Below are 24418 nucleotides of genomic sequence, written 5' to 3' on the forward strand. Positions count from 1 at the left end.
ACATCTCATAACCATTTCATAATGTTCCGTAACTAATTATGTTGTAATGCAAATATTTCAACTTTTAAAACACTTACTTTCTTTGCGCCACGGATCGAACACACACTTCTCACGAGCTTTTAGTTTGAGTTCAAGCACTTGATGCTTAAATCCCTCAAACCTAGGCTCTGATACCAACTGGTGGAGCCCAAATTTTTCTCATTCGACCAACGACATAAAATTCTTACAATTTTACAAGATTTTGACATGACCCGTTCGTAGTAAGTACTTTTCTCCCTGTTTTTAACTATACCATTACTATTAATACTACGACACTTTCCATCATAACAAAAGTTAAGACCATATATGGTTCGCCATGAACATTTTGTACAAACTACACAAAAGTTTAGTATCCAAACTTCTTACTAACAAACTAGACACTTACTAAATAACATTTACTAGACAAAATGGTAAGTTAACCCATCAAAACAAACAACTTGGACCGGAAGCGCATAAGGTCGACATTTCGTGCGTGTGTTCGGTCCGGGTGCGCCGCAATCAAGCAAGGGATTTACCTAGCATTCATAACAAAAACATTATTAGTTCATAACACATAGTACTTTAAAAATCCTTTAATTACCTATCATTGTTCGACCCGTTAACATGACTTGTTACCTTATTAGCATCCTTACTTTCATTCGGAAACATCCAACATATCACTTTCCGACTCATTCGCAATGAATCGTTACATACCATACTTTTCAATATACTTACATCATTTGACCCGTTATGAACATTTACAACAAATCCATAGTACCAAATACTACTATTCATAAAACTACATTTAAAGTAAATAAAGCTCATATGAACTTACCGCGATTTTGAGATGCTTGTGCCTTCGAGTGACTTGCGCCTTCTTCCTTCTTTGTGCCTATATGTCATAATCTCATACTTTAGCATTCTTAACATTACTTTCACAATCCTTATAGTACGTTATGGCGTTTACTAATCACATACATCATTGTCATAAGAAAATTGCATCATTTTAACAAGTATACATGCAAAAGCCATAACTAAACTCACTTAGGCATTTTGTCAAACACCTTGTGTGCGTATCACTAGTTTAGCATAATATACAAGCATTTTAAGCACAACTTCCATAGTTCACTCTTTGAGTAACAAAAACATCCCTAACTTAGAAATTATCATTCTAATCATGATCACTTAATTCTAAATCAATTACATCTAACCTTTTCAACAACATTCATCAAATTAACATATAGAGCTTCACAATTTCTTGATCATCTTTTATCATATGAATGGGTTTTACCCTAATCTATCATCATAGAGAAATTAAAGCATGATTTCAACTCTTACAAGTTCATATCATCTTGCATTCATGTTTGATTTCATAAAACATCACAAATTTCACATATCAAATTAATCAAACATCACCAAATCATGAAATTAGACTTACTTGATGTTAATTTCACTTAGGGATGAACATTCCTAACTCATGCATTGATAAACCTTCAATTTTTTCCCTTTCAATTTGAGAGATTTGTGATGTTAGGGTTTTGACTCCCTTGGCTCCCTCCTCTCTCTCGATCGAACACACTGCCAGACCAAGACCAAACTGGCTTTCTTTTTTTTATCTAATTTTATTCTATATTTACACATTTAGCCCCTAACTTTTATGGTATGTTCATATTAGTGATTTTTCACACTAACTTTGTTACTTTTCTTTAGTTAACTTTATTCACATACAAAGGGTTTTTAACTTACCATTATTTATAAGACTTTCATAATGGTAAATTTTATTTGTCATTCTTTGTCATTAAATCCTCACTATTAGTTTATTATATTACGACATACGAAAACTGGGGTGTTACACGTTACCCACCAAATTTACCTCCTCCGCCATGGCAGTGAGGTCTGAAATCATGGCCACTAATAGCATACCATCATCATCAACCATAAGAGCCGTGTCACGTTTAGGCTCTTTACATTGGTCAGCACGGTGACAAGTTTGTCCACAGTTGTAACACTTCCCTTTAAAGGGACCAGCCTTCTTCTTCACACCACCTTTCTTTGGCCCTAGGTCAACATCTTTGTTCTTCCTTTTTCCATTGAACTTGTGGCCTTTGTTACCCTTGTGACCCCTTGAGGATTGACCATGTTCCACAAGGTTCGCTTTTGCAGAAGCTTCAACTTGACCTCCTTTGTGTGCTATTCTATTGTCTTCTTCAATACGAAGACGAACCACAAGGTCTTCGATAGTCATTTCCTTTCGCTTATGCTTAAGGTAATTCTTGAAGTCCACCCAACTAGGAGGCAATTTTTCAACAATTGCTGTCACTTGGAATGTTTCACTCAGATTCATCCCTTCTGACAGAATATCACTAAGAATAATCTGCAGTTCTTGGACTTGACTCATCACAGTTTTTGAATCAATCATTTTATAGTCCAAAATCCTAGCCACAACATACTTTTTAGTACCCGCATCCTCAGTCTTGTATTTCCGTTCCAATGAACAAAACAAACTGTTTATAATTTTTTTTTAAAACCAAAACAGTGAACAGGTTTTAAAAATCTGTTTTAAGCTTGTAGGAGACCGTTCACAAAAGAAATAAAATAACAATTTTCTATTAATAACCAGTCTGATTACAATACATAAAGAGGAACAGAACTAAACAGAAAGAAATTACAATACAAGAAATTGAATTAAAGTAAGAACAGGTTACAAAGAAAAATATGGAATAAAACGAAAAAACCAATGGTGACTGAGGCACGTGAAGATCACGCTTCCCTTAAAACAGATTTCGGGCCACCCAGGTGAACCCGTCTGTTTCCCAGGGTACAACAGCCTAAGCAGATTGTACTGCCGGGATTAGCCTAGCACCTGAAAAAATAACTGAAACAAGAGTTCTCAGGGATTCGAAGTTAGGAAATTCTCTGTGTATGCTATGAACCATACGAATGTGTAATTTTCAATTTATCTTAGACCAAGCACACAACTTGTATATATTCCTATTTAGAATTCTAACTGAAATGTTATATTGAATACAGAATTCAATAACGAATTCAATGACAATGATGGTCATATTGAATACTGAATTCAATAAAAATTAAGTCTCATATTCAATGAGAACTTAATTCACCTTAACCAGTAGGAATCTAAACAGTCACCAGACCACTTGCTCTCATAGTAAAGGCGGCTCGCGGCGATGCGAGCGTGCGAAGTGCGCCACATTGCGCCCATCGCCCTCGTCCCGGTCCCGCGCCCGGACGCGGGCTCCTGGCTACCACTGAGTGTGAGTTGTCATACAAGAATACATTCGTGTAGAGAATTCTAATTATAAATCCACAAAAGATTTATCTCTCCACCTATGTGGGACAAGCTCAATTTCCCACATGTTTATGGTTCCAACACACAAACTTAATGCACAAGATCTCTCATTCATCTTGGCTTAATTATTAAATAATCATTATATTATCTCATAATATAATATTATTTATAAAATTCCTAACATCTTTTTAATGAAACGGGTCAGTAAGATTAGGCTGATGTTATTTTTTTAATAGGTTGACATATGTGTTTCTTACAACAAAACGTACACATGCCAACCCGTTCAAAAAATTTAACACAAGCCCGATCTGACCCATTTGTTGGAAAGAGTTGTCTCAATCAACACGTTCCATAAGAAAGAACCGTATCAACCCAAAATATTCAAAAACTACCCATATCAAGCAAGTTCTGAAAGAGTGGGCCAAAAGGAAAGGGACAACGGAGGAGAGAGGGTAAGATGGTAATATCACACTGAATTAACAGATTTTTCAACTTCAGTTAAGAAATATAACCGCATGCTATGTTTGAGAAAACAGCTGAACAAAAGATATAATTAATTCTAACTTTATAAACACAAGTAATTTCTTAAACCTATGGAATATATACACAAGTAACATAGCAATCATCGGTTTAATTAATTCTAACTTTATAAATGCACAACATATAGTTATTTGTGTCCAAACTAGTATTTACCTACATATACATTTACCTAAGCGGCAATAGTTCCAGCATGCTACTTGTGGAAAAAGGCGGTTGCCGCCACTTTTTTTTTTTTTTTAATCTTAGTAGCTTGGGGGAATAGTGTAAGACAACTGCCTGATACTCCCACATTGGACCAACCAGTTTATTATTCTATATCCACTTTAAAATTATGGTTTTGCCCCCAGGTTAAAATTATGCTTTTGCCACAAGTTCAAAATATAATTACCCTTTTGCCCCAGCTCAAAATTACGATTTTGCCTTCGGTTCATAAATTACGCTTTTACCCTTAGCCAAAATTATGATTTTGTCCCAGTTCAAAATAATATTATGTTTTTCCCCTATCTTAAAATTACGGTTTTACACCAGTTTATTATTTTACACCCACTTTAAAGTTTCATATTTACCCCTAGTTTAAAATTACATTTTTGCCCCATGTCAAAATTACGATTTTGCCCTCGGTGCAAAATTACGATTTTACCCTCAATTCAAAATTACGTTTTTGCCCCCAGTTTAAAATAAAATTATGGTTTTCCCCTAGCTCAAATTTATGATTTATCATCGGTGCAAAATTATGATTTTGCCCCCAGTTCAAAATAAAATTATGACTTTGCCCCCAACTTAAATTACGATTGCGCCCTCTGTTCAAAAATATGATTTTGCCCCCGTTTAAAAAATTCTGATTTCGCCCTCAGTTTAAAATTACGTTTCCGCCCCCGTTCAAAATAAAATTATGCTTTTGCCCCAACTTAAAATGACGATTTTGTACTCAGTTCAAAATAAAATTATGCTTTTGCCTCCAGCTTAAATTACGATTGTGTCCTTAGCTCAAATTTATTTTACGATATTACCCTAACTTCAAAATTACGAACTTGCCTTTGCGCAAATTTACGATTTTGCCCATGGCTCAAATTTACAGTATTGCCATCACTTTAGCTTTTAGCAAATTATAAATTTACTCGAGTCAAAAAATACAACTTTGCCCTCAGTTAAAAAATTACATATTACCATTGTTTTAGTTTTTATAGAAAAACTATAAAAGTGTTTTCTTTTAATTGGTTGAGTCGATTTAATTGTTTTTCGTGTCAATGAGCTGCCTAACACTCGCTCATTAGTCCTTACAAATTACTGTTTTGCCCTGACCTCAAAATTACGGTCTTATCATCGTTTTAGTTTTTTTTTTTCTAGCAAAACTATAGTACTGTTTTTTTAATTGGTTGAGAATTATTCGACCATCGCCCCGCAACGCGAGCGGGGCATCAACTAGTTATAAACAAGTGAGATTCTACCAGGTATGGTGGGTGTATAATAAAAAGTAACCAAACGCATCTCCCGATATGACCGCTACAACACACAGATATTTATAGTCTAATTGAGTTGGTCTGTCAAGAAAACTTTACACTGATGTTAGGCCTCATACAGCAGTTTTGCTCTTTTCATTATCTGAAAATCTTAATCAGACATGGAGAGAGAACCCGCCTCTTGAAAGCATTCTTATTTTGTGTTTGTGTGTATTCATATTTCCATTATTTTCCATAAAACACAGATTGGGTTTTATCAATTGAGCAATCAGCAACAGTACTCAAACAAACAAACAAACAAAGCTTTCAAAACATAAACATTGACATACCTAACAAAGTGTCATTTTGTTATCTTCTCATTCTTGCTTGAAAATTGAGCAATTAAACCTTATTCTTCACTCAAAGTGCATTACAATCTTGAACCTGAAAACGGTCCAAAAACGGTTTAATCAACTCACGTTACAACAGGATGCGATTCCTTCTTGCCCTAGAGCTTAGAAGCTGCATCTTTGTCCAAAAACCATGTCAACTGGCCTTCAGGCGCCACCATCTGAACCGGCAAAGGCTCAGGCTCTTGACCATTGCCCAGAGCCACATGAACCGGATGGGCTTTACCAGCCCCGGCTACCACGAGCGCAACATTCGCAGACGAATTGATCACTGGGAACGTAAAAGTAATTCTTTCTGGAGGGGGTTTTGGTGATTCCTTGATGAAGGTGATCCACTTGCTCTTCTCGGCTAGTAGAGGGTGACCAGGAAATAAAGACGCCACATGTCCATCCGGGCCCATACCCAATAGCATAAGATCGAATTTTGGAATCCCAGTTGTCTCCGAAGTGCTGATTATCCCGTTATGAACCAGATGCTTGATGTGGGTCTCGTAGTCATCTGCTGCAGCCTCTGCTGACAAGGCGTCGTTAATGGCGTGAACATTTCCAGGAGGAATTGGCACCTACATAGCATGAAAGATTGAACATTTAGAACAATAACAAACTTTAAAAACAATAGGGTTGTTCACTATCTGGTTTTGACGAACTTTTGGGCCAAACCGCTAACTACAGTTTTGGGAAAAGACCAACTAAACTGGCCAATTTTCACGGTTTTACAATTCGGTTTTGGTGGTTTGCGGTTTAAGACAAGAAAAAAATATACCTTTTTTAAAAACATAATTTTGTATTATTTTTCTAAAAATTATAAGAATTATTTATATCCCTAAATTGATGTTTAAAGAGAAAATTTAACTGCCGGTTTGGTTTACGCGGTTGGTCCCAAGTTTCAAACTATAAAACGTCAAACTGTTAACACCAAACCGTATATATTTCAAACCGGTCGACTTTCTTTGCTATTTGCGGTGGCTCTTTGGCAACATCTGAATGGTTACGTGCTGTCTGAACTATTAAGAGCCTGTATAATGCTTAACCGTTCATAGGCAAATTTCTGACCAATTCAGATTAAAGGCCTAACCATTCAGACTCGATATAATGCTGAACCAGTAAGAGGTTCAGTAAGAGGTCTGAACCATTAAGAGATAAACAAACAGCCCCTAAGTTATATAAACAAGTAAACATCCCTAATCAAAGACAAGATCAAGTTTTCTTTTGAATGCAAAAGAAAAGATTTAAAAAAAAAAAAAAAAAAAACCACCTTGGAGAGAAAGCAATCATAGGCAAGCAAATAATTACTATCAGGATGATCTTTAGGAACCACTCTTTCATCCACCCAAAACATATGCCACTTTGACCAATCAATAGAATCAACATAAGGTGATTCTACTAGCTTCCTTCAATTACAATTACAAAATTAAAACAAATACATTATCCAACCAAAAACCCACAATTAACAAAAATAAAAATGTCAAACCTGAGCGACTTGATCAAAGATCCACCGGAGACAACAACGGTGAAGGAAGCCTTTTGTTGGGTGAACTTTTGGGACAAATCGGCGGTGTATTTGGCGAGAGAAACCGAAAGGGCTTCTTCGGAATCAAATACCTGAACTTGTTTCTCAGTTGCCATATTTGCTGCTGACGTTGAAGAAGCTTTGGTCTTGAAACAGTTGAGTTTGATCGGATTGTGGGCGGCGGCGATGTTAGCACGGGAAGATCGGTTGGTGACCGGAAACCAAGATGACGGAGATCGTGAGGGAAGTAGAATAGGAGGAGTGTGGGTTGGTGTGCGGGTGCACTGAGGGGCGTAAAGTGGTTGGAACAAAGATGCCATATGTTGTGCGCCCTTTAGACTGATTGATCACCAAACCTAGGGCCTTTTGTGTTGTTTTGGGTATTGAAATTGTTTTATAATTTAGGGGTGTTTGTCCAAGCTTTATTTTTTTGGCTTATATGCTTGCTAGGTTAGGGGAGTGGAGGTGGTCACTAGTGATAGAATTCATCACTTACAAGCATCTAATCAAGTTCCGTCATGTCATCAACCATTTTTCCATCACTCACAATCTTTTTTTGGTGGCAATGGGCATCACTCACAACACCCAACTATAAACCCCCACACCCCCTCACATCCATTTATCACTCACACCCTATAACGCGTTGAAATTATCACGGAACATATATATCACGCGTTATAAATTTAGGTGGCGGTGGGAATCTTTTGTTTTCCACGCGTTGAAAACGGCTATCATGGAACATTAACGTTCCACCCCCACCGCCCTTAGAACCGCATGTAATACACGAGTTGAATAAATGTAATTTTATATAATAAATAATAAAAAAAATATCTTTAAAAACCTCTTTTATTACACGGGTTGAATAAATGTAATTTTATATAACAAATAATAAAACAATATATATTTTAAAACCTCGTTTATTACATGGTTTGAATAAATTTAATTTTATATATTAAATAATAAAAAAGTTATATCTTTAGGGTTGAGTAAATTTAATTTTATATATTAAATAATGAAAAAGTTAGATTTTTAAGAACCTCCTCTATTGTATGGGTTGAGCATATGTAATTTTATATATCAATCAATAAAAAGTTATATCTTGTTATATATTTACAAACCCTGTGTATTATACGGGTTGAATAAATCATATTTTATATACCACGTAATAAAAAAAGTTATATTTTCAAAAACCCGGTGTATTATACGAGTTGCATAAATACAATTTTGTATAGTAAATAATAAAAATGTTATATCTTTAAAAAACCTCTTTTATTACACGAGTTGAATGAATCTAATAAAAAATTATATCTTTAAAAAAATGAATGAATATACTTGATATATGATTGATGGGGTGATTGCGGTGATGGTTCTTATAAATGCCACGTAAACATAGTGAATACCATATTTGAGTTGAGAGTTGAACACGTAAATAAAGTATAGAACCAATTAACATTAATTAATGTTTTTGTTTACCCTTTATAAACATTTTTTGAAATAGGTTATACCCTTAACTACTTTAGTTTAATAAAATAAATAAATCAATTACATTATATTAATTTATATTTAGTGTACCTCTTTTTTTAATTTCGAAATAAATAATTTTGAAATCTAATAAATATTTCAATATATTATATTATCTCCCATACAAATTGTTTAAATTTATATTAAATTTAATTTTATAATTATCTTTTAATTAATATTAATTATCTATAATTAAGTAGGAGAGAAAAATTAGATGGCTCCAATGAATAACATGTGTCCCCCAATTGGTTTCTTTTATTATATAGTACTAGCGGTAAGACCCGTGTGCAAACACGGGTCATTTCTTAGAAAACCATGCATGACACATATTGACAGAGAGTAAAAAATAATTAGTGCAGACTTACAAAATTGATATAAATTAATGATCAATAGGTTTATTCAACAACAATTCCATTATGTTGATAGCAAACCACTGTTGTCTATTAACTGTTAAAAACTTCTGTTGCTTTCCAACAGACTTTCCTAAGAACCGTCATCAATTATCTCCAACAGAGCTTGCCAGATGGATAGATAGTAACTATCAGATGTTAGGCAACCCATGTTAAAAAGGTCAGTCAACAGAAATTACAAAAGTTAGTAAACAGATGTTAAGAGAATAATGTTATTAACAAAGAATTTAGTACTCTCCTTAAAAATGAGAGCTGCAAACTTGTTACTACAACGCCAGATATAAACATTTTCACAACATGTGTTCTCAGGATAGTCTTAATGCAGAGCAAGTATCAGATGCTTTCAAAAAGTTGTATTGCTTTCCAACAAACATTTCCTAACAACAGTTCCTCCATTATACCCAACAGACTTTTCCAGGTTGACAGATGTTTAGTATCATCATAGATTTTGTAAAACTTCTTTGTAAACCACATTAGTAGTGGTTGTACAGACTCGTTTCTCTTTATCACAAATCAAAATTTTCAACCCTTTCCTACTTTTTACTCTAGATACAGCAACATAGAGCTGGCCATGACTAAACACTAGACGTGGAAGATATAAACCAACACGCTCCAATGATTGTCCTTGACTTTTATTCATTGCCATAGCAAAAAACAGTGAAAGTGGGAATTGTCTTCGAGAAATCTTCACTGGTATTCTTTTATCAGAACGTGTCATCTTCAGTCTTGAAATAAAGTATGATGACCTATATTAGTCCCTGTGATAATTTTTGCTTCAATCACAACTTTTCCGAGCTTCGTGACTTGTAAACGTGTACCATTACACAATCCATTTGCCTGATCAATGTTTCTGAGTAACATCACTGGAGCACCAAGTTTCAGTACTAATTTATGGTTAGGTAAACCAGATAAACGAAGATTGTTTAACACATCAGGAGGAAACAATGCCATATTAAACTCTGATTCTTCCTCCGATTGGCATAAACTATCTGAACTAAAATAAACCTTTTCTTCACCGGGCAGACTCTCTAACAACTCTTTATTTATTGAATCCACTACTTCATTAGGTGGAGCAAGAATCGCTCTTTGCTGGAAATACGTTAAATCCCACAAAAACTTATTCATGTCCGGATATATAAATGAAATGAGAGAAGAAATAGGATTGACTTGATCATGAATAAGTAAATCATGTGGTATTTCAATATCAATCTCACCATCATTTTCTTCACCAAGCAGACCATCACTAAGCTCTAAAATCCATTCTCCAAATTCCTTTATTTCTTTCAAATCTGCTTCCTGACAACCAACTCTTAATCTAATATTCTCAGTTAGCTTTAGTACTTGATAGTGCCGCCATATATAAAAAGAATTCAAAGAAGCATTGACTATCATTATTCTGGTACCTTTAGGGATGACCGGAAGAATTTGTCTAAAATCATCACCAAATAGAATGACCTTTCCCCCAAACGGCTTGGAGTGCATGTTCGGTTGACTGGAACGTGATGTGTCTCTCATTGCTCTATCAAGAGCCTCGAAACAATGCTTGTGAGTCATAGGTGCTTCATCCCAAATAATCAATGTTGCTCTTTTAACTAAATCACCTAACTCAGTATTAGGCTCTATCGAACATATTGAATTCTCATTAATGTTGATTGGAATTACAAACCTTGAATGAGCAGTTCTACCACCATCCAGCAAAAGTGAAGCAATTCCACTGGATGCAACATTCAATACAACTACACCTTTTGATCGTAATGCAGCTGAGAATGTCTTCCAAAGAAACGTCTTTCCAGTTCCACCATAACCATATACAAAAAACACACTTCCATCACCTTTTTCAATCGCTTCCATAACAATTTTATATATCCTTTTCTGTTTGGCAATTAAACACTTTACATAACCATCATGTTCCCTTTGAAGAGCTAGTCTGTCATACGATAATTCTTTCATCATCAATCGATTGTTCGACGATGAAACATAATTATCCAGAACACTTGGCATATCATCAAAAATTTTCACTGTACTTCCATTGATAAGTAGCAACTTTTCAATTTCAGATAGACAGATATTTTCAAGTTCTTCTTGTTGAAGATCCAAATCTAAAACAAATGTTGAACAAAGTATTAGTTTTTTCCCAATAACAGAGCTATTACATAATTTTAATGTAGTTGTATATAACTTTAATAAAATAATCACATTACCTGCAATACCAGTTATCTTTCGTTGCTGATACAGAATGTCTTCACATAACAGGGACTTCGTTTCTGACCAAAAAACACCAGGACGAGATATCGAATTTGACAGCAACAACATTACAAAAAAAGTCCTCAAGAAATCTCCGGTTGACCATGTGCTAGCTTCTTTGACAGCATTAACATATTCTTTATCATCATCTAATAGTCCCCGTGCAAAACATGCATCTTTAAATGTTTGAAAAACCTGCCCATCAACTGTTTTTATATCTTCAAAACAGGTTGGTCCCTTAATATGATTCAGTAAAATCCTTAGGTAATAACAATCACCAAGTGATGGTGGGACATAATGTATCCTCCCAATTGATCCATACGGATGCTTTCTTCGATTCCATTTGCGATTTTTAGCATTCCATATATAATATCCTGGAAACTGAACATACCTCAATGTCCTGGCAAATTCATCGACTTTATTACAATTCATCCACTGTGTGAACATTGTAATTTTCACAGTTGGATCAGTAACAATATCACACAAATTATCATGATCGTTATACACAATACTCTGACCATCTTCACAATGAAAAGGTAATACTTCAACAGCTGGAGATCTATAATGTCACACCCCGACCGCGTAAAACAACAAATCGCGGCGGAATCATCGGGGAGTGTTGTAACAGAATCATTGTTTCATAACACATGGAAATTGAAGTTTTGTTTTATTGATTAACAGAAGTTACAATGTCTTAACAACAAATGAGCATAACATAATTAACTAGTCTTGCATCTTTTATTGTCACTAAGGCCCAAGTCCGCCTAAGTGTATCTTGATTAATCCTATGCATCATTTCCTAAAACACATGTGAAAATAGGTACGTCAGCATAAAAATGCCTGTGAGATACATAGGTTTTATTGATTTAGGATTCATGACTTATAAGTTTAAAATAATGTTTTAACAAAAGTAGTCATGAACCTTGTAAAATGTTTTTGTTTTATAAATCATATAAAAATCGATAAGAAAACAGATGATACAAAATAATAATGCAAAATGAAATGAATAACCAAGTAAAAATGAGTTTGTATAAAATATGTTGTTTGTAAAACAATGTTTCATGAAAATATGATATAAGTGTAAAAATGTATTATGTCTAACTTGAAATGGTTTAAATAACGCTACAATATGTAATACCATAAAAGCACTTATATATAGAAAGTACCAGTGGCGTATCCACTATCCACCATGCTTTTATCATATTACAAACGCCTCGTTATTTAAATCACTCTCCAAAACAAACCATCAACGTAAAAATGTTCATGTATAACCAAATGTAATGTATAGTGAATAAAAGCAATTATTGATTAAAAGCATTTACTCAACCCTATAAGAAAGAAATGTACAAAACAATACATTTGATAAATTATAATCAAAAGTTATGTTTGTAAAATAATGCATGCTTTACTGATACAAACATCTATGCGGTAATGTTAAACGTCTACATCCAAGCCTTGAGACTGTAGGATAACCTTAGAGTAAAGGTTATCAAAAATGTTTTCGGATTCGGTCATTCCTTTCATCCAAACAAACCTAGGATTTCAGGAACGGGAGTTGTCAAGTCCTATGGTACCACTACCTACTTCCGAGCGGCATGATCGGTGTTAATGAATGTATTAGTCTCGTTAGACAAACCAAATGTTATACCAAATGTAAGCATGTTTTGTGAAAACAATGTACCTAGTATGCTAAGTGAACATACAAGGCAGAAATGTAAAACAAAGTGTCCATATGCTAAGTGAACATATGCACAGGAAATGTAATGTAAAACAATGTACTAAGTATGCACTAGATGGACATACATAGCATAAAATGTAATGTAAAACAATGTGCTAGCATGCTAAGTAAACATACATAGCAAAAGAAATGAATGTAAAGCAATGTGCTAGCATGCTAAGTAAACATACATAGCAAAAGAAATGAAATCATGTACTAATAGTGTACTAATGAACATAGCAAGTATATGATATGAAAACATGGAAAACACGAAAGTAGCAAGTAGGCACACGTGTTTCACCCCAAAACGTTTGAAAACAGTAAAAGAGGGGAACTATGTACTCACTTGAGTGTGCTTAGAAGTCTTGAATAACACCCAAGCAAAGCTAGAGGGATCACGGAATCAAACGGCACCTAATATAGGTAACTATGTAAATAAACGGACCTAAATCGGAAGATCGGGTAAAATGTGGTTTCGTAAACCAAATGAGTATAGGGACTCATGTAATATGGTTTAACAAAGCCTACATTCTAAAACGAAACCTATCCTAAGTGCTTACTACCCATTATGACTCGTTTAGGTAGCTAATGCTACTTTAACGCGTCGTTTGCGTAAAACGCGTTCGGACCGCTTAACTAGTCCTATGACAAGTAAAATATGCCTTAACATGTCTAATATAGTTTCCTAATCAGTTTAGATGTTAAAATTTATGTTACATATGCTTAAAATGAATTTTGGCGTAAAAAGGGTATTTTGGTAATTTTCCTAAGGCATATATACTACCTATCATACAACTAACTAAACATCGTGACCATAAGGTATAACCTCGAAAGGTTATTCCCTATACAACTATGGTCACCTAATGTGTTTGGTCGGATCCTAATGATCGACCAAGCAGGTCGGGTTCGAAAGTATAAGCGATTGATTAGATCGCTTACCTTACGACCCTATATAAGCACAAATCTAAAAGTGACGAGCTAAACATGTTAAAACATGTTTAACGAGGTTTGAAAACAGGTTTGGTATCAAAACAAAGGGTCTTGATACCTAAAAGTAGTTTGGTTACAGAATACGCAAGAATACGCATTCTGGCCGAAACTACGACTCGCCACTATGCCTAAATAACGTGGTAATCAGTAGGTATATTCACTAGGGACTATAACCATCGTGATTACGCTCACGTTATGAAGTTCAAACGAACTTCGCATTGACCATAAACTGGTCAATGCACAGTTTGACTTTTAAGCTAAAAATGCATAAAAGAACGAAAGAAGACTTACAAAAGGTCCAAGAACGGAAGTTTGACCCGATTATTCTCAGGTATGGAGTATTAGAACCCCAACTTAGAGAGCAATCAGATCAAAGGTGTGAGTTTTGGGTGAAACATGGAGGGGTATTTATAGTTTTTGTGGAACCGTTAAGATCATTCCTCGATTCCCAAGCTTTAATCTCAATCGTACACCTCGTGCCCACTGATTTGTAATACCATGGGAGCCCAAAATAGCCCATAGTATTGTTCAAAACCATTGGCAACTCATAAAAACCCAGCTGCTGATTAAACAAAGCTTTTTTGCAGGTCAGATGGTAGCTCGCGGCCCGCGTAAGTCCCAATAGAAGTCTACGCGGCCCGCTTGGGCTTCAGAGTTCAGCAAACAGTTTCATTAAATACAGTTTCAGTCCCTGCATGTGTAATAGCCTCATTTTGACCCACTTAAGGCCCGTTAAGCCAACTTTAAGGCCCTACAATGATTCATAAACATAGTGGACATGAAACATGCTCAAAAATAAGCCAGATGTCGGTTCGTTTGGTCATACGATCGCGATATTCGCTTAATTACGACGAAATGCGCACGAACGCGAAAAACGATCCAAATTACGCGACGAATGAATTTTTATCAAGCCAATCACTAAATTAAAATATTTTAATGATTACATAAATTTTTGGATGTCCGGATGTATTCAGAACGTAAGATATGCGCGAAAATGCAAACTTATGCACTTTTTGACGCTTTTAGTCCCTGAATGACCAAAAAGTTTATTTTAGCATACCGAACCCCTCAAAGCCTATTTCTAAGCTATGTAAAGGATATTTAGGGTATGTTTAACTTATGGTCATGTTCCAGAATGTCCGTTACAGTACGAATGGCATACTTTCATAGTTTGTCGAATTTAGTCCCTGTAAGCGAATATACTTGATTTCGGCACACCAAACCTTCCAAAACTTATTTCTAAGTTATATAAAGGTTATTTAAGGTATTTTAAGCCTATGTCACTGTTCCGGGGTGTTTGTTGCATTAAACTAGTTATATTTACGCATCAATGCGCGTATAACCTTCCAGAAAGCGATTTAAAGCCCGAAATCGAACAAGAATTGATATTTGCAAATGATACACATATTTTTACAAATACCAAGTATGAAATACAATATTTCATTGGTTTGGTATTTGTTTGATGGTTGAAGTGACACAGGTGTCACAGTCTCCCCTACTTTAGGAAATTTCGTCCCGAAATTTATTTAGAGGAAACTTGTGAGAGTTTGAAACATGAAGTCGAAAAGATCAAACAACACTCGTTAGAGTCTTGAACTTCTAGTAATTTTAAATAACATCATGCTTGCAATGTTAGAAGGACACTTATATACAAGTATATAAAGCGTTATTGGTGCGTCCACCGTACCTCCATTACATTGTTCATGTTTCGTTATTATTGCCACTATCGGTTCTTACACATAATAAATCTTACTGGGCTCCTGTGCACTGAATTTCATAATTATGTACGCGTCCATAATTACGTAATTCCTTGCATAGTCTGCTCAGTGCTTTTTATAATGTGTAGAGGAAAACCAAATGAACAAACTTGTGATGAGTGACTAGACCACCATAGGATCCTTGAAACCAATAAATGATTTCTTTAAATGGACCACCAAGGAGTCTTTTCAGCTATAGTATCACATGTCATTCTTAACCAGGTCCTGAATCGATCTTTCTGACAAGACTACTCAGAGGGTCTCTTTTCGAATCATGGAATGGCACTATATAATCCAAGGGTCTTAACGATTATGTAGAAGCCCATTAAGGATTTAAGGTAGTACCTTTGGATATCCTACTGTGAATCACTCATATGAAGATATGGAAGATTCTACGAGGATTTGGATAATGAAATAAAACCACAAAAGAAAACATAAAATGCATAAACATGAAATCACAAAATTGTTTAACTTAATCTTCAAATTGTTATCATTTTGTTAATTTGTTTTGTTAATTGTGCACAAGTATTTAAAGCACACCAGATATCCAATCCGTGGATTTTGATTGGCACTTTAAATATTTCCAAGAATCTAACTATAAGGATAGGAAGATCTTAAAAAGAAAATTCGATTTCGGTTATAAGGAATCAAAATGTTCGAATTAAGGCATACAAGGAATCCAATGAAGGACTCTGATTTGAACGATAATCATCCACAAGGATTTTAATTGTGAAGATAAAAAGATCCCATATGGATTTTGGGATTTGAAAATGTTTTGAAACCTTGCACTGGACGTGCTTAAGTTAAAACATGAGGTAAAAATGCTCATGAATTTGAGATGCTAGATATGCTAAGGCGACACATGAAGCAGAATTTGAAGGTTAAGTCAATGTGTGGGCAAAATGTTTTTGAAAACCATGCATAGGGTTATTTTTGAAAAATATTTTTGAAACCTTACATAATACTTTTGAAATCATAAAATAGGTGTACTAGATAAGTATATTTATAAAATGTTTAAAAATCATGCGAGATGAATTTTGAAATTATGTATAAGGTTTTTGAAAACATGGGTAATGCTTTTTGAAAGCATGCACTTGATATATTAAGTAATTATATTGTGTTAATATTGTTTTCAAACTATATGAAACATTTTGAAATCATGAAGGTTGTTTTTGAAAACATAGACAATGCTTTTGAAATCATGGAGGTTGTTTTTGAAAACATAGACAATGGTTTTGAAATCATGCATTTGATATGTTAAGTAAATACACTATATTAAAAATGTTTTCAAACTATATATAAAATGTTTTTGAAATCATGAAGGTTGTTTTTGAAAACATATGCTATGCATGTTGAAAAATCAGAATGTAATGGGTATGAGATTGAAAAATACCTTAGTTTTCTAACCAAGGATTTAAAGGCACAGATGTGCAAAAAGGCACAATTACTCATAATGTCACTTTATTTTCTGTACTTCGTTCCTTAGAATGAAACGGGTACTTTAGAACTTGAGGAAATCGAGAGTGACTAGTTGAAAGGGAGAATTACAAGAGTAGTTTGTAAAGAACATAGTTCCTTAATGTAGGTATTGTAGGAAAATGCCATACACACATGTAACCACACTTGTATATCAGAATTTGCGATCAACGATTTATTTATAAACAAAACTAATTGTTTCACATTATAAGAAAAACAAAGAAACAAAAGCATAAGATTAAAACAGCAACATCTTATACTCAGCCAATGCTCATCCATGGGTCAGATTTGCATTGACAATCTTTGTTCACTTGTTCCTGAAATAGCTCGTCTCGCCGTAGTTGTACCAAGTATGTCACACCCCAACCGATGGCGGAATCATCGGGGCATGGCACTGAGCGAAACAGATTGTCCAGAAGTTTCCATAACAATTATCATTACCAATCAATTTAAAATAACATGTCCCATACCATGTCTCAAAAGGTAAACAAATTATTACAGAAAAAATCTAGGAAAATGGTTCTATTCCAACAACTCAGATTTTTGAAATAGAGCAATTGTTTATCTGCTTCTAGAGACCCTTGATTTCATTTGTACAGACAACTATTTGTTGGACTCTAGAGCCTTATTCTAGCCTCGCTTTCCTAGCAGATAAGCATCCTAAACACCTGTCACATACGTTAAAATAAAGTCAATAGACATAGTTTAAAGGCGAGTATACAAGTTTGATAATAGCATATAGAGTTCGAAATAGTTTACGCATAACCAGCACGTACACAGAGGAAAATGAAGCATGTTAGTTATCGACATGAACCTATCGGTACCAATGACTGTGGCTTAACTGCCCAAGGCAGTTCGCAATACATGATTACCACCGTAATCCATGCAAGTAATTGTCCTTAACAACCCCCGAGTGAACGGGTGCTGAGTCCAAACTATAGTACTATCGTCGTTAAGGCAGGTAGACAGTATTCCATGTGTAAACATAACAAAAAAGCATTCATTAAGTCATGTATAACATGCGATAACGGTTAGCGTTTAAAGTATTGCGTAGTGTGTTCGATTGTGATTTTGTATAAGTAACGTATGTAACACCCAAAAGTGCATAAAGCAAAAAGGGATCGAGTATACTCACAACGGTTGATGGATTGAAGGGAGCGCTTGAGAGTAAGGTTAGCCTGATCAGAACGACAGCATAACGATAAGAGACGCATAAAATGGAAACAAGTGCTGATGGGTCAGACAGCTGGTCGATCGGACGGCAGTCCGATCAGACAGCTGATCGTGCGGGTGACAATCCGTTCGGATGGCTGTCCGATCGGATGGCCGTTCGAGTGGATTGTTTCTTCCTTTGAGAAAGGATGTGTTTGTGTCTGATGGTTTGACTTTTGAGGTTTTCGTTGTAGCATTTTGAAAAAATTGAAGTATATTTACCTTTCAGGTCGGTCGATCGGACGGTCGTTCGATCGGCTGGCAACCCGTTCGGCTAGGTACTTCAGTGAGTATAAGTTCTCAGCAAGGTGTCACTCGATCGGACGGCAGTTCGATCGGGTGGCATTCCTAGTGCATTGAACATGCTGAAAATCGATTAAGTGTTAAAGTCCCAGTATCTCATGATCCGAAGGGCAATCCGATCAGATGGCAGTCCGATCGGTTAGCAGTTCGTTCGATACTTAAACTTCATATAAAATTGGTTAAGTGTGGGACCCATAGTGCAAGCCGTTTGGCTGGCCGGCCGTTCGGGTGACTGTCCGTTCGGACAGCAGTCCAATCGGACGGCACCTCGTCCTGGTCGTCGTGTTCGTCTCACACTTGGTTATTTGTTTGTTTTGTCGTTTTATCGAGACCGTGTGACAACGTTTTAACCAATAGAGCCCTGTCTTGACCCAAGTGATCTGATCAAACAGGAATCACCCTAGTTCGACCAGTTAATCGGTTCAAGACAACCGCTCTTGGTTAACCCGGAATCGGTGGTCTCGAGAGTAGAATCCAGATCTTGTACTAGCACAACACTAAGAATGAGTAGGAGACTAGAACAAGGTCCGATTCTATCGGTTTTGAGTGCATTGAGTGTAAAAAAGTTGAAAGAAAGTGAGGAAACCATCTTTCAATCCTTTTTATTGCGAATATGTTTAGATCTTTGAAAGATCTTTGTTAATTTATGTGGAAATCGGTTAGATCTAAGTTGTTCTTGGTGGATTGAGGCCAAAACATGAAGTTCTTCAAGAACACATGATGACGTCATCCTAGAACACCTTGGATCTTGATGATTTCATGGTTACAAGTTAAGATTCAAAAAATAGAAAGGTGTAGGAGTGTGTGTAGATCAAGGAAGTACAAGATTTAGGATGAGATCTTACCGGATTTGAGAGAAATCTGAGAAAAGGTGAGGAGAGCGTGCTGTTCGGTCAGAGAATTTCCAAAAGTGGAAAGAATGAAAGTGACATGGGTATTTATAGAGTTCCAAAAGAGGAAAGGCCTGGCCGATCGGCTGGGTAGCTCGATCGGACAGCCTGTCCGATCGGAAAGCAGTCCGATCGAACGGCTGGTCGATCGGCTGGTCGCCTGATCGATCTGTCGTTGATCTGAGCGTTTTGCGCGACGAGTTTTGTTGTTTCGATTTCGATTGCAAGCGGTGCGATGCGATGGAGTTTCCTAGTCAAATTACTTTTAATCCCAACCACTCATATCTCGCATTATCTCTTCTCCACTAATTATCATACTATATCAACATACAAACATCCTTATTTCGTATTCGTTTTGCGATTGCGATTCGATTGTGATTGACTTCGATTGCGATTCGATTGATTACCACACATAACATAAGTAAACAGGCACAAGTAACACATAAGGCATACACACACGTATAACAATATCCAAAATGCGTATTTCGAGTTGCGAGCGCGATGTTGATTAGATTAGTTCGATTAGCGTTTAATTGACTTTATCGCATTGTTACTTCCTATTATTCACAGTCATAAAGCGATTCATAGCTATAATGTTCGATTACAGCGATTATAATTGAGTACTCCACATAATACAACTAACATAAAACATAAAATAGACTAACTATAAGTCAAAGAAGTCAAAACAGGAATTGAGCAAGGAGAGACAGATTGCAATTAGCAATCTTTTCCTCCTTAACTTCAATCTTGACTTTGAATTTGACTTTCAAAACACTGGGGTAATCCGAGAAAAGAACGGACTTCAGACGGGTTCTTAGGCGTAATCCAACTCTTAACTACTTCAATCTTCGCGGGATCGACATGAATACCTTGACTATTGACGATGTGACCCAGAAACTGAACCTCTTCTAGCCAGAATTCACACTTGGAGAACTTGGCATAGAGTTGATTCCCCTGGAGTAGCTCGAGAACCAAACGTAGATGTTGCGCGTGTTCGGCTTTCGATTTAGAATAGATCAAGACATCGTCCATGAACATGATGATGAAACGGTCTAGAAATGGCTTACACACGCGATTCATCAGATCCATGAAAACCGCGGGTGCGTTGGTTAAACCAAATGGCATAACAACAAACTCATAGTGGTCGTAACGAGTGCGAAAAGCGGTTTTGGGTATATCTCCTTCCTGAATGCGTAGTTGATGATAGCCTGAGCGTAGATCGATCTTCGAGAAACACGTAGCACCTTGCAGTTGATCAAACAGGTCGTCGATTCGGGGCAGGGGATAGCGGTTCTTGATAGTTAAGTTATTCAACTCCCGATAGTCGATGCACATCCTGAACAACCCATCCTTCTTTTTGACGAAGAGGACTGGCGCTCCCCAAAGAGAGGTGCTCGGGCGAATAAAGCCTTTTTCAAGAAGTTCCTGGAGTTGGTTTGAGAGTTCACGCATTTCGGACAGCGCGAGTCGATATGAGGCTTTGGCAACAGGGTTAGCTCCAGGAATGAGGTCGATATGAAAGTCGATATCACGACTTGGCGGTAGTCCAGGAAGATCATCAGGAAACACATCAGGAAATTCACGTACCACAGGAACGTCTTTTACTTCTGTCCTTCCTTTCTTTTCCTTCTCCGCTACTACAATGTTAGCCAAGAAAGCTCTGTATTCCTTGCAGAGATATTTGCTAGCTTGGATACATGACATGAGCTTGAGACCTTTCGAAGTAGTTTCGCCGTACACAGATAACAAATCACCATTCGCGAGCGAAAATCGAATCATCTTATCGAAGCACACAACTTCAGCATGGTTTTCACGAAGGAAGTCCATGCCTACTATGACGTCAAAACTTCCGAGTTGCATCGGAATAAGGTCGATTGGGAAGATGTGATTGTTGAGCTCAAGAATACAATCACGGAGAACAGAGTTAATGGCGACAGTTCTTCCAGTGGCGACTTCAACATCGAACGTCGAGGAGAGTTGGGAGCGTTTACGACTAAGAAGCTTCTCGAATTCAAACGACACAAAGCAATTATCGGCTCCAGTATCAAACAAACACGATGCATAAATACCATTCACAAGGAATGTACCATTGACCATGTTGTTGTCAGCCTGGGCTTGGCGCACATTGATGTTGAAGGTTCTGGCGCATGCGACTTGCTGTTGTTGCTGCTGAGGCTGCTGTTGTTGGTGTTGTTGTTGCTACTGGGGCTCTTGCTTCACAACCCTGTTCGGGCACATGTTCGCGAAGTGGTTGGGATCACCACATGCGAAGCAGACTCGGGCGTTCATCGCGGATGCCTGAGCTGCGTGTTGGCCTTGCGGGGCTGGGAGCAGAGCTTGATGAGCAGTGGCAGGTGCTGCGGTGTTGCGGGGACCAGTACGGCAGTTGGCAGTAAAGTGGCCGTACAGGTTGCAGTGGGCACAGAAGCGACAGGCAAGCAAACCGGATGGGGGCCTGTGTATGCACACTTAGCAGGCAGTGCATGAGTGATTGGAGCTGGGCAGTGGTGGGACTGCTGCTGAGCTGGTACGGCTTGCAGAGGAGCAGCAGCGGTAGTGACAACACAGTTCTTGTTGCTGGAATTGTTGTGGTTGTTCTTCTTCCTACGGCGTGAGGACTTTGACGGTTGAGCAATGGTGGTTTCAGCGTTTGGTGCGGTGGTAGCTTGATGCAGAGACTTGGAGGGCTTATCCCAAAAACCAGCTTTTACCCGCTTGTCATTGATTTCAGCGGCAAGCAAGTAAGTTTCTTCAATCGTTGCTGGCTTTGCGGCGTGCACGAAATCAGCAACACAGTCGGGTAGAGCTCGAATATACTTCTTGATCGTCATGTCTGTAGTCTTGACTTGGTCGGGGCAGATGATGCTGAGCTGCTTAAAGCGAGCAGTCAGGGCAGCGTTGTTACCTTCCTTCTGTTTGATATTCCAGAACTCGTCCTCCAGCTTTTGGCGTTCATGCGGAAGGCAGAATTCGTCCATCATGATGGCTTTCAACTCTTCCCAAGTCAGCTTATAAGCTGCATCATTCCCGCGTTTGTTTCTCTCGGCCGTCCATCAGTTTAGAGCGCGGGACTGGAAGACACCGGTAGCGTTTATGGTACGGAGATTTTCAGGACATCCGCTCTGGCGGAGAGTGACTTCGATGGAATCGAACCATTGGAACATAGTTGTTGGGCCATCTTCACCAGTGAATTCCTTCGGACCACATGCCTTGAACTGCTTGAAGCTGAAAGCAATCTTGGTAGTAACTCCTCAGATGATTTGCTGACGTTCTCGTAGACATCAGTCACAGCCTTTGCTACTTGTTTAGCGATGATAGCAGCAAGGCGTCTTTCTCTCTTTTCTTGGCGAGAAAGTGGTGGGTGACGGGATCCTAATGACGGTCCAGTTGACATTGTCTGCAACAGACATCGTCATAGGTCTCAGACACATCATAATCGTATCTCACCTCACACGTCTATTACTTACTGAAGCTTAGGAACACATATATCACATAATCGCGTAGGCACATAATCACAGATTCACATAAGCACGGAAGCACATGAGCACGTAGGGCACAGAATCACAGAAGCACGTAAGCACATAACTAACAGAAGCAGTCAGAATACAGAAACCTATCATTCAAAGTCTGCGAGCGTTCGTATATAGCGGTCACGTTTAGCATAGCGTCTAGTATAGTATAAGCGTATAGTATAGCAAGCATCATAGCGTACGGTGTTTCTTTATAGTAGTAACGACTTGTTAACGTTTTGAGATAGAAGAGAAATGCGGGTCGTGTGTGTCGATCGAAGCGAAAGCAAAATTGAATAAGTTGCCAAAATTTAAACACATAAACAGGCAAATTTCATATATAAAACACACAAAATCAACGAATCATCAGAGTCAGCAGTTGCGGGCTCAAAATCGAAACACGTAAAAATCGAGAGGTAGATCGTCTGCGGCTATTAGACATTGACTACCCAAAGCAACTCGACTATTCTCAAGGACTTGTCATGCACATTTTGACTTTCAGGATCGGCCTCTGCCTCGATTCTTGGGCATTCGGCACTCATTCCTCTAGTCATATCGTGAGTTCAGGTCGTTGGAGTCCGTCGAGGCCTTGGTGAGAGTGTTGTAAAATCAAGAACAAGTCGTCAAGGTTAGGGTTTCACCCCTGGCTTAACAACTTCTTCCTTATTTTTAATAAAATAGAGGAGATTATTCATCAAAATATGGATTTCACTCCTAATTTGGCATAATTTCCCTCATTGGTAAATAAAAATGCGGGTTGATCAAGCAAGCTTTAGTCGAGAGTTTGCGGTTTTCACACCTATTCTCGACTTAATCGCTTGTCTTCATTTGAAAATTCGAGTGAAGTGATAGTGTAGTATAGGCGGGAATAGCGAGATATAGCACATAAGCTTGTATCAAACTCTTAAAGGTTAGCACAAGTCAGTCTGTTGGTTCCTAACTATAGACTAGGTCGAGTCTTGCCTAATCCCCTATAGTTATGGCTCTGATACCAATCTGTCACACCCCAACCGATGGCGGAATCATCAGGGCATGGCACTGAGCGAAACAGATTGTCCAGAAGTTTCCATAACAATTATCATTACCAAACAATTTAAAATAACATGTCGCATACCATGTCTCAAAAGGTAAACAAATTATTATAGACAAAATCTAGGCAAAT

General features: G+C 37.2%; 2 protein-coding genes and 1 long non-coding RNA gene across 3 annotated transcripts; all 3 read right to left on the minus strand.

Annotated features, from left to right (window-relative positions):
- Positions 1-324: 324 nt before the first annotated feature.
- On the minus strand, positions 325-1553 carry LOC110871160. Its single transcript, XR_002553523.2, has 3 exons — positions 1457-1553; positions 854-910; positions 325-554 (listed from the first exon to the last, which is right to left on the minus strand). It is a non-coding gene; the product is annotated as an uncharacterized LOC110871160 (long non-coding RNA).
- A 4063-nt stretch (positions 1554-5616) lies between these two features.
- LOC110872971 (probable 6-phosphogluconolactonase 4, chloroplastic) lies at positions 5617-7600 on the minus strand. The gene is made up of 3 exons (XM_022121874.2): positions 7189-7600; positions 6973-7108; positions 5617-6280 (listed from the first exon to the last, which is right to left on the minus strand). Exons 1-3 carry the CDS (start codon positions 7545-7547, stop codon positions 5816-5818), a joined length of 960 nt encoding a protein of 319 aa, XP_021977566.1. The 5' UTR covers positions 7548-7600; the 3' UTR covers positions 5617-5815.
- A 2278-nt stretch (positions 7601-9878) lies between these two features.
- LOC110870088 lies at positions 9879-23141 on the minus strand. The gene is made up of 3 exons (XM_022119287.1): positions 22957-23141; positions 11360-11961; positions 9879-11257 (listed from the first exon to the last, which is right to left on the minus strand). The coding sequence occupies exons 1-3, from the start codon at positions 23139-23141 to the stop codon at positions 9879-9881; spliced, it is 2166 nt and encodes a 721-aa protein (XP_021974979.1).
- Between the last annotated feature and the right edge of the window lie 1277 nt (positions 23142-24418).

Source organism: Helianthus annuus, chromosome 8 (assembly GCF_002127325.2).
Source record: "Helianthus annuus cultivar XRQ/B chromosome 8, HanXRQr2.0-SUNRISE, whole genome shotgun sequence".
Classification (NCBI taxonomy): domain Eukaryota; kingdom Viridiplantae; phylum Streptophyta; class Magnoliopsida; order Asterales; family Asteraceae; genus Helianthus; species Helianthus annuus.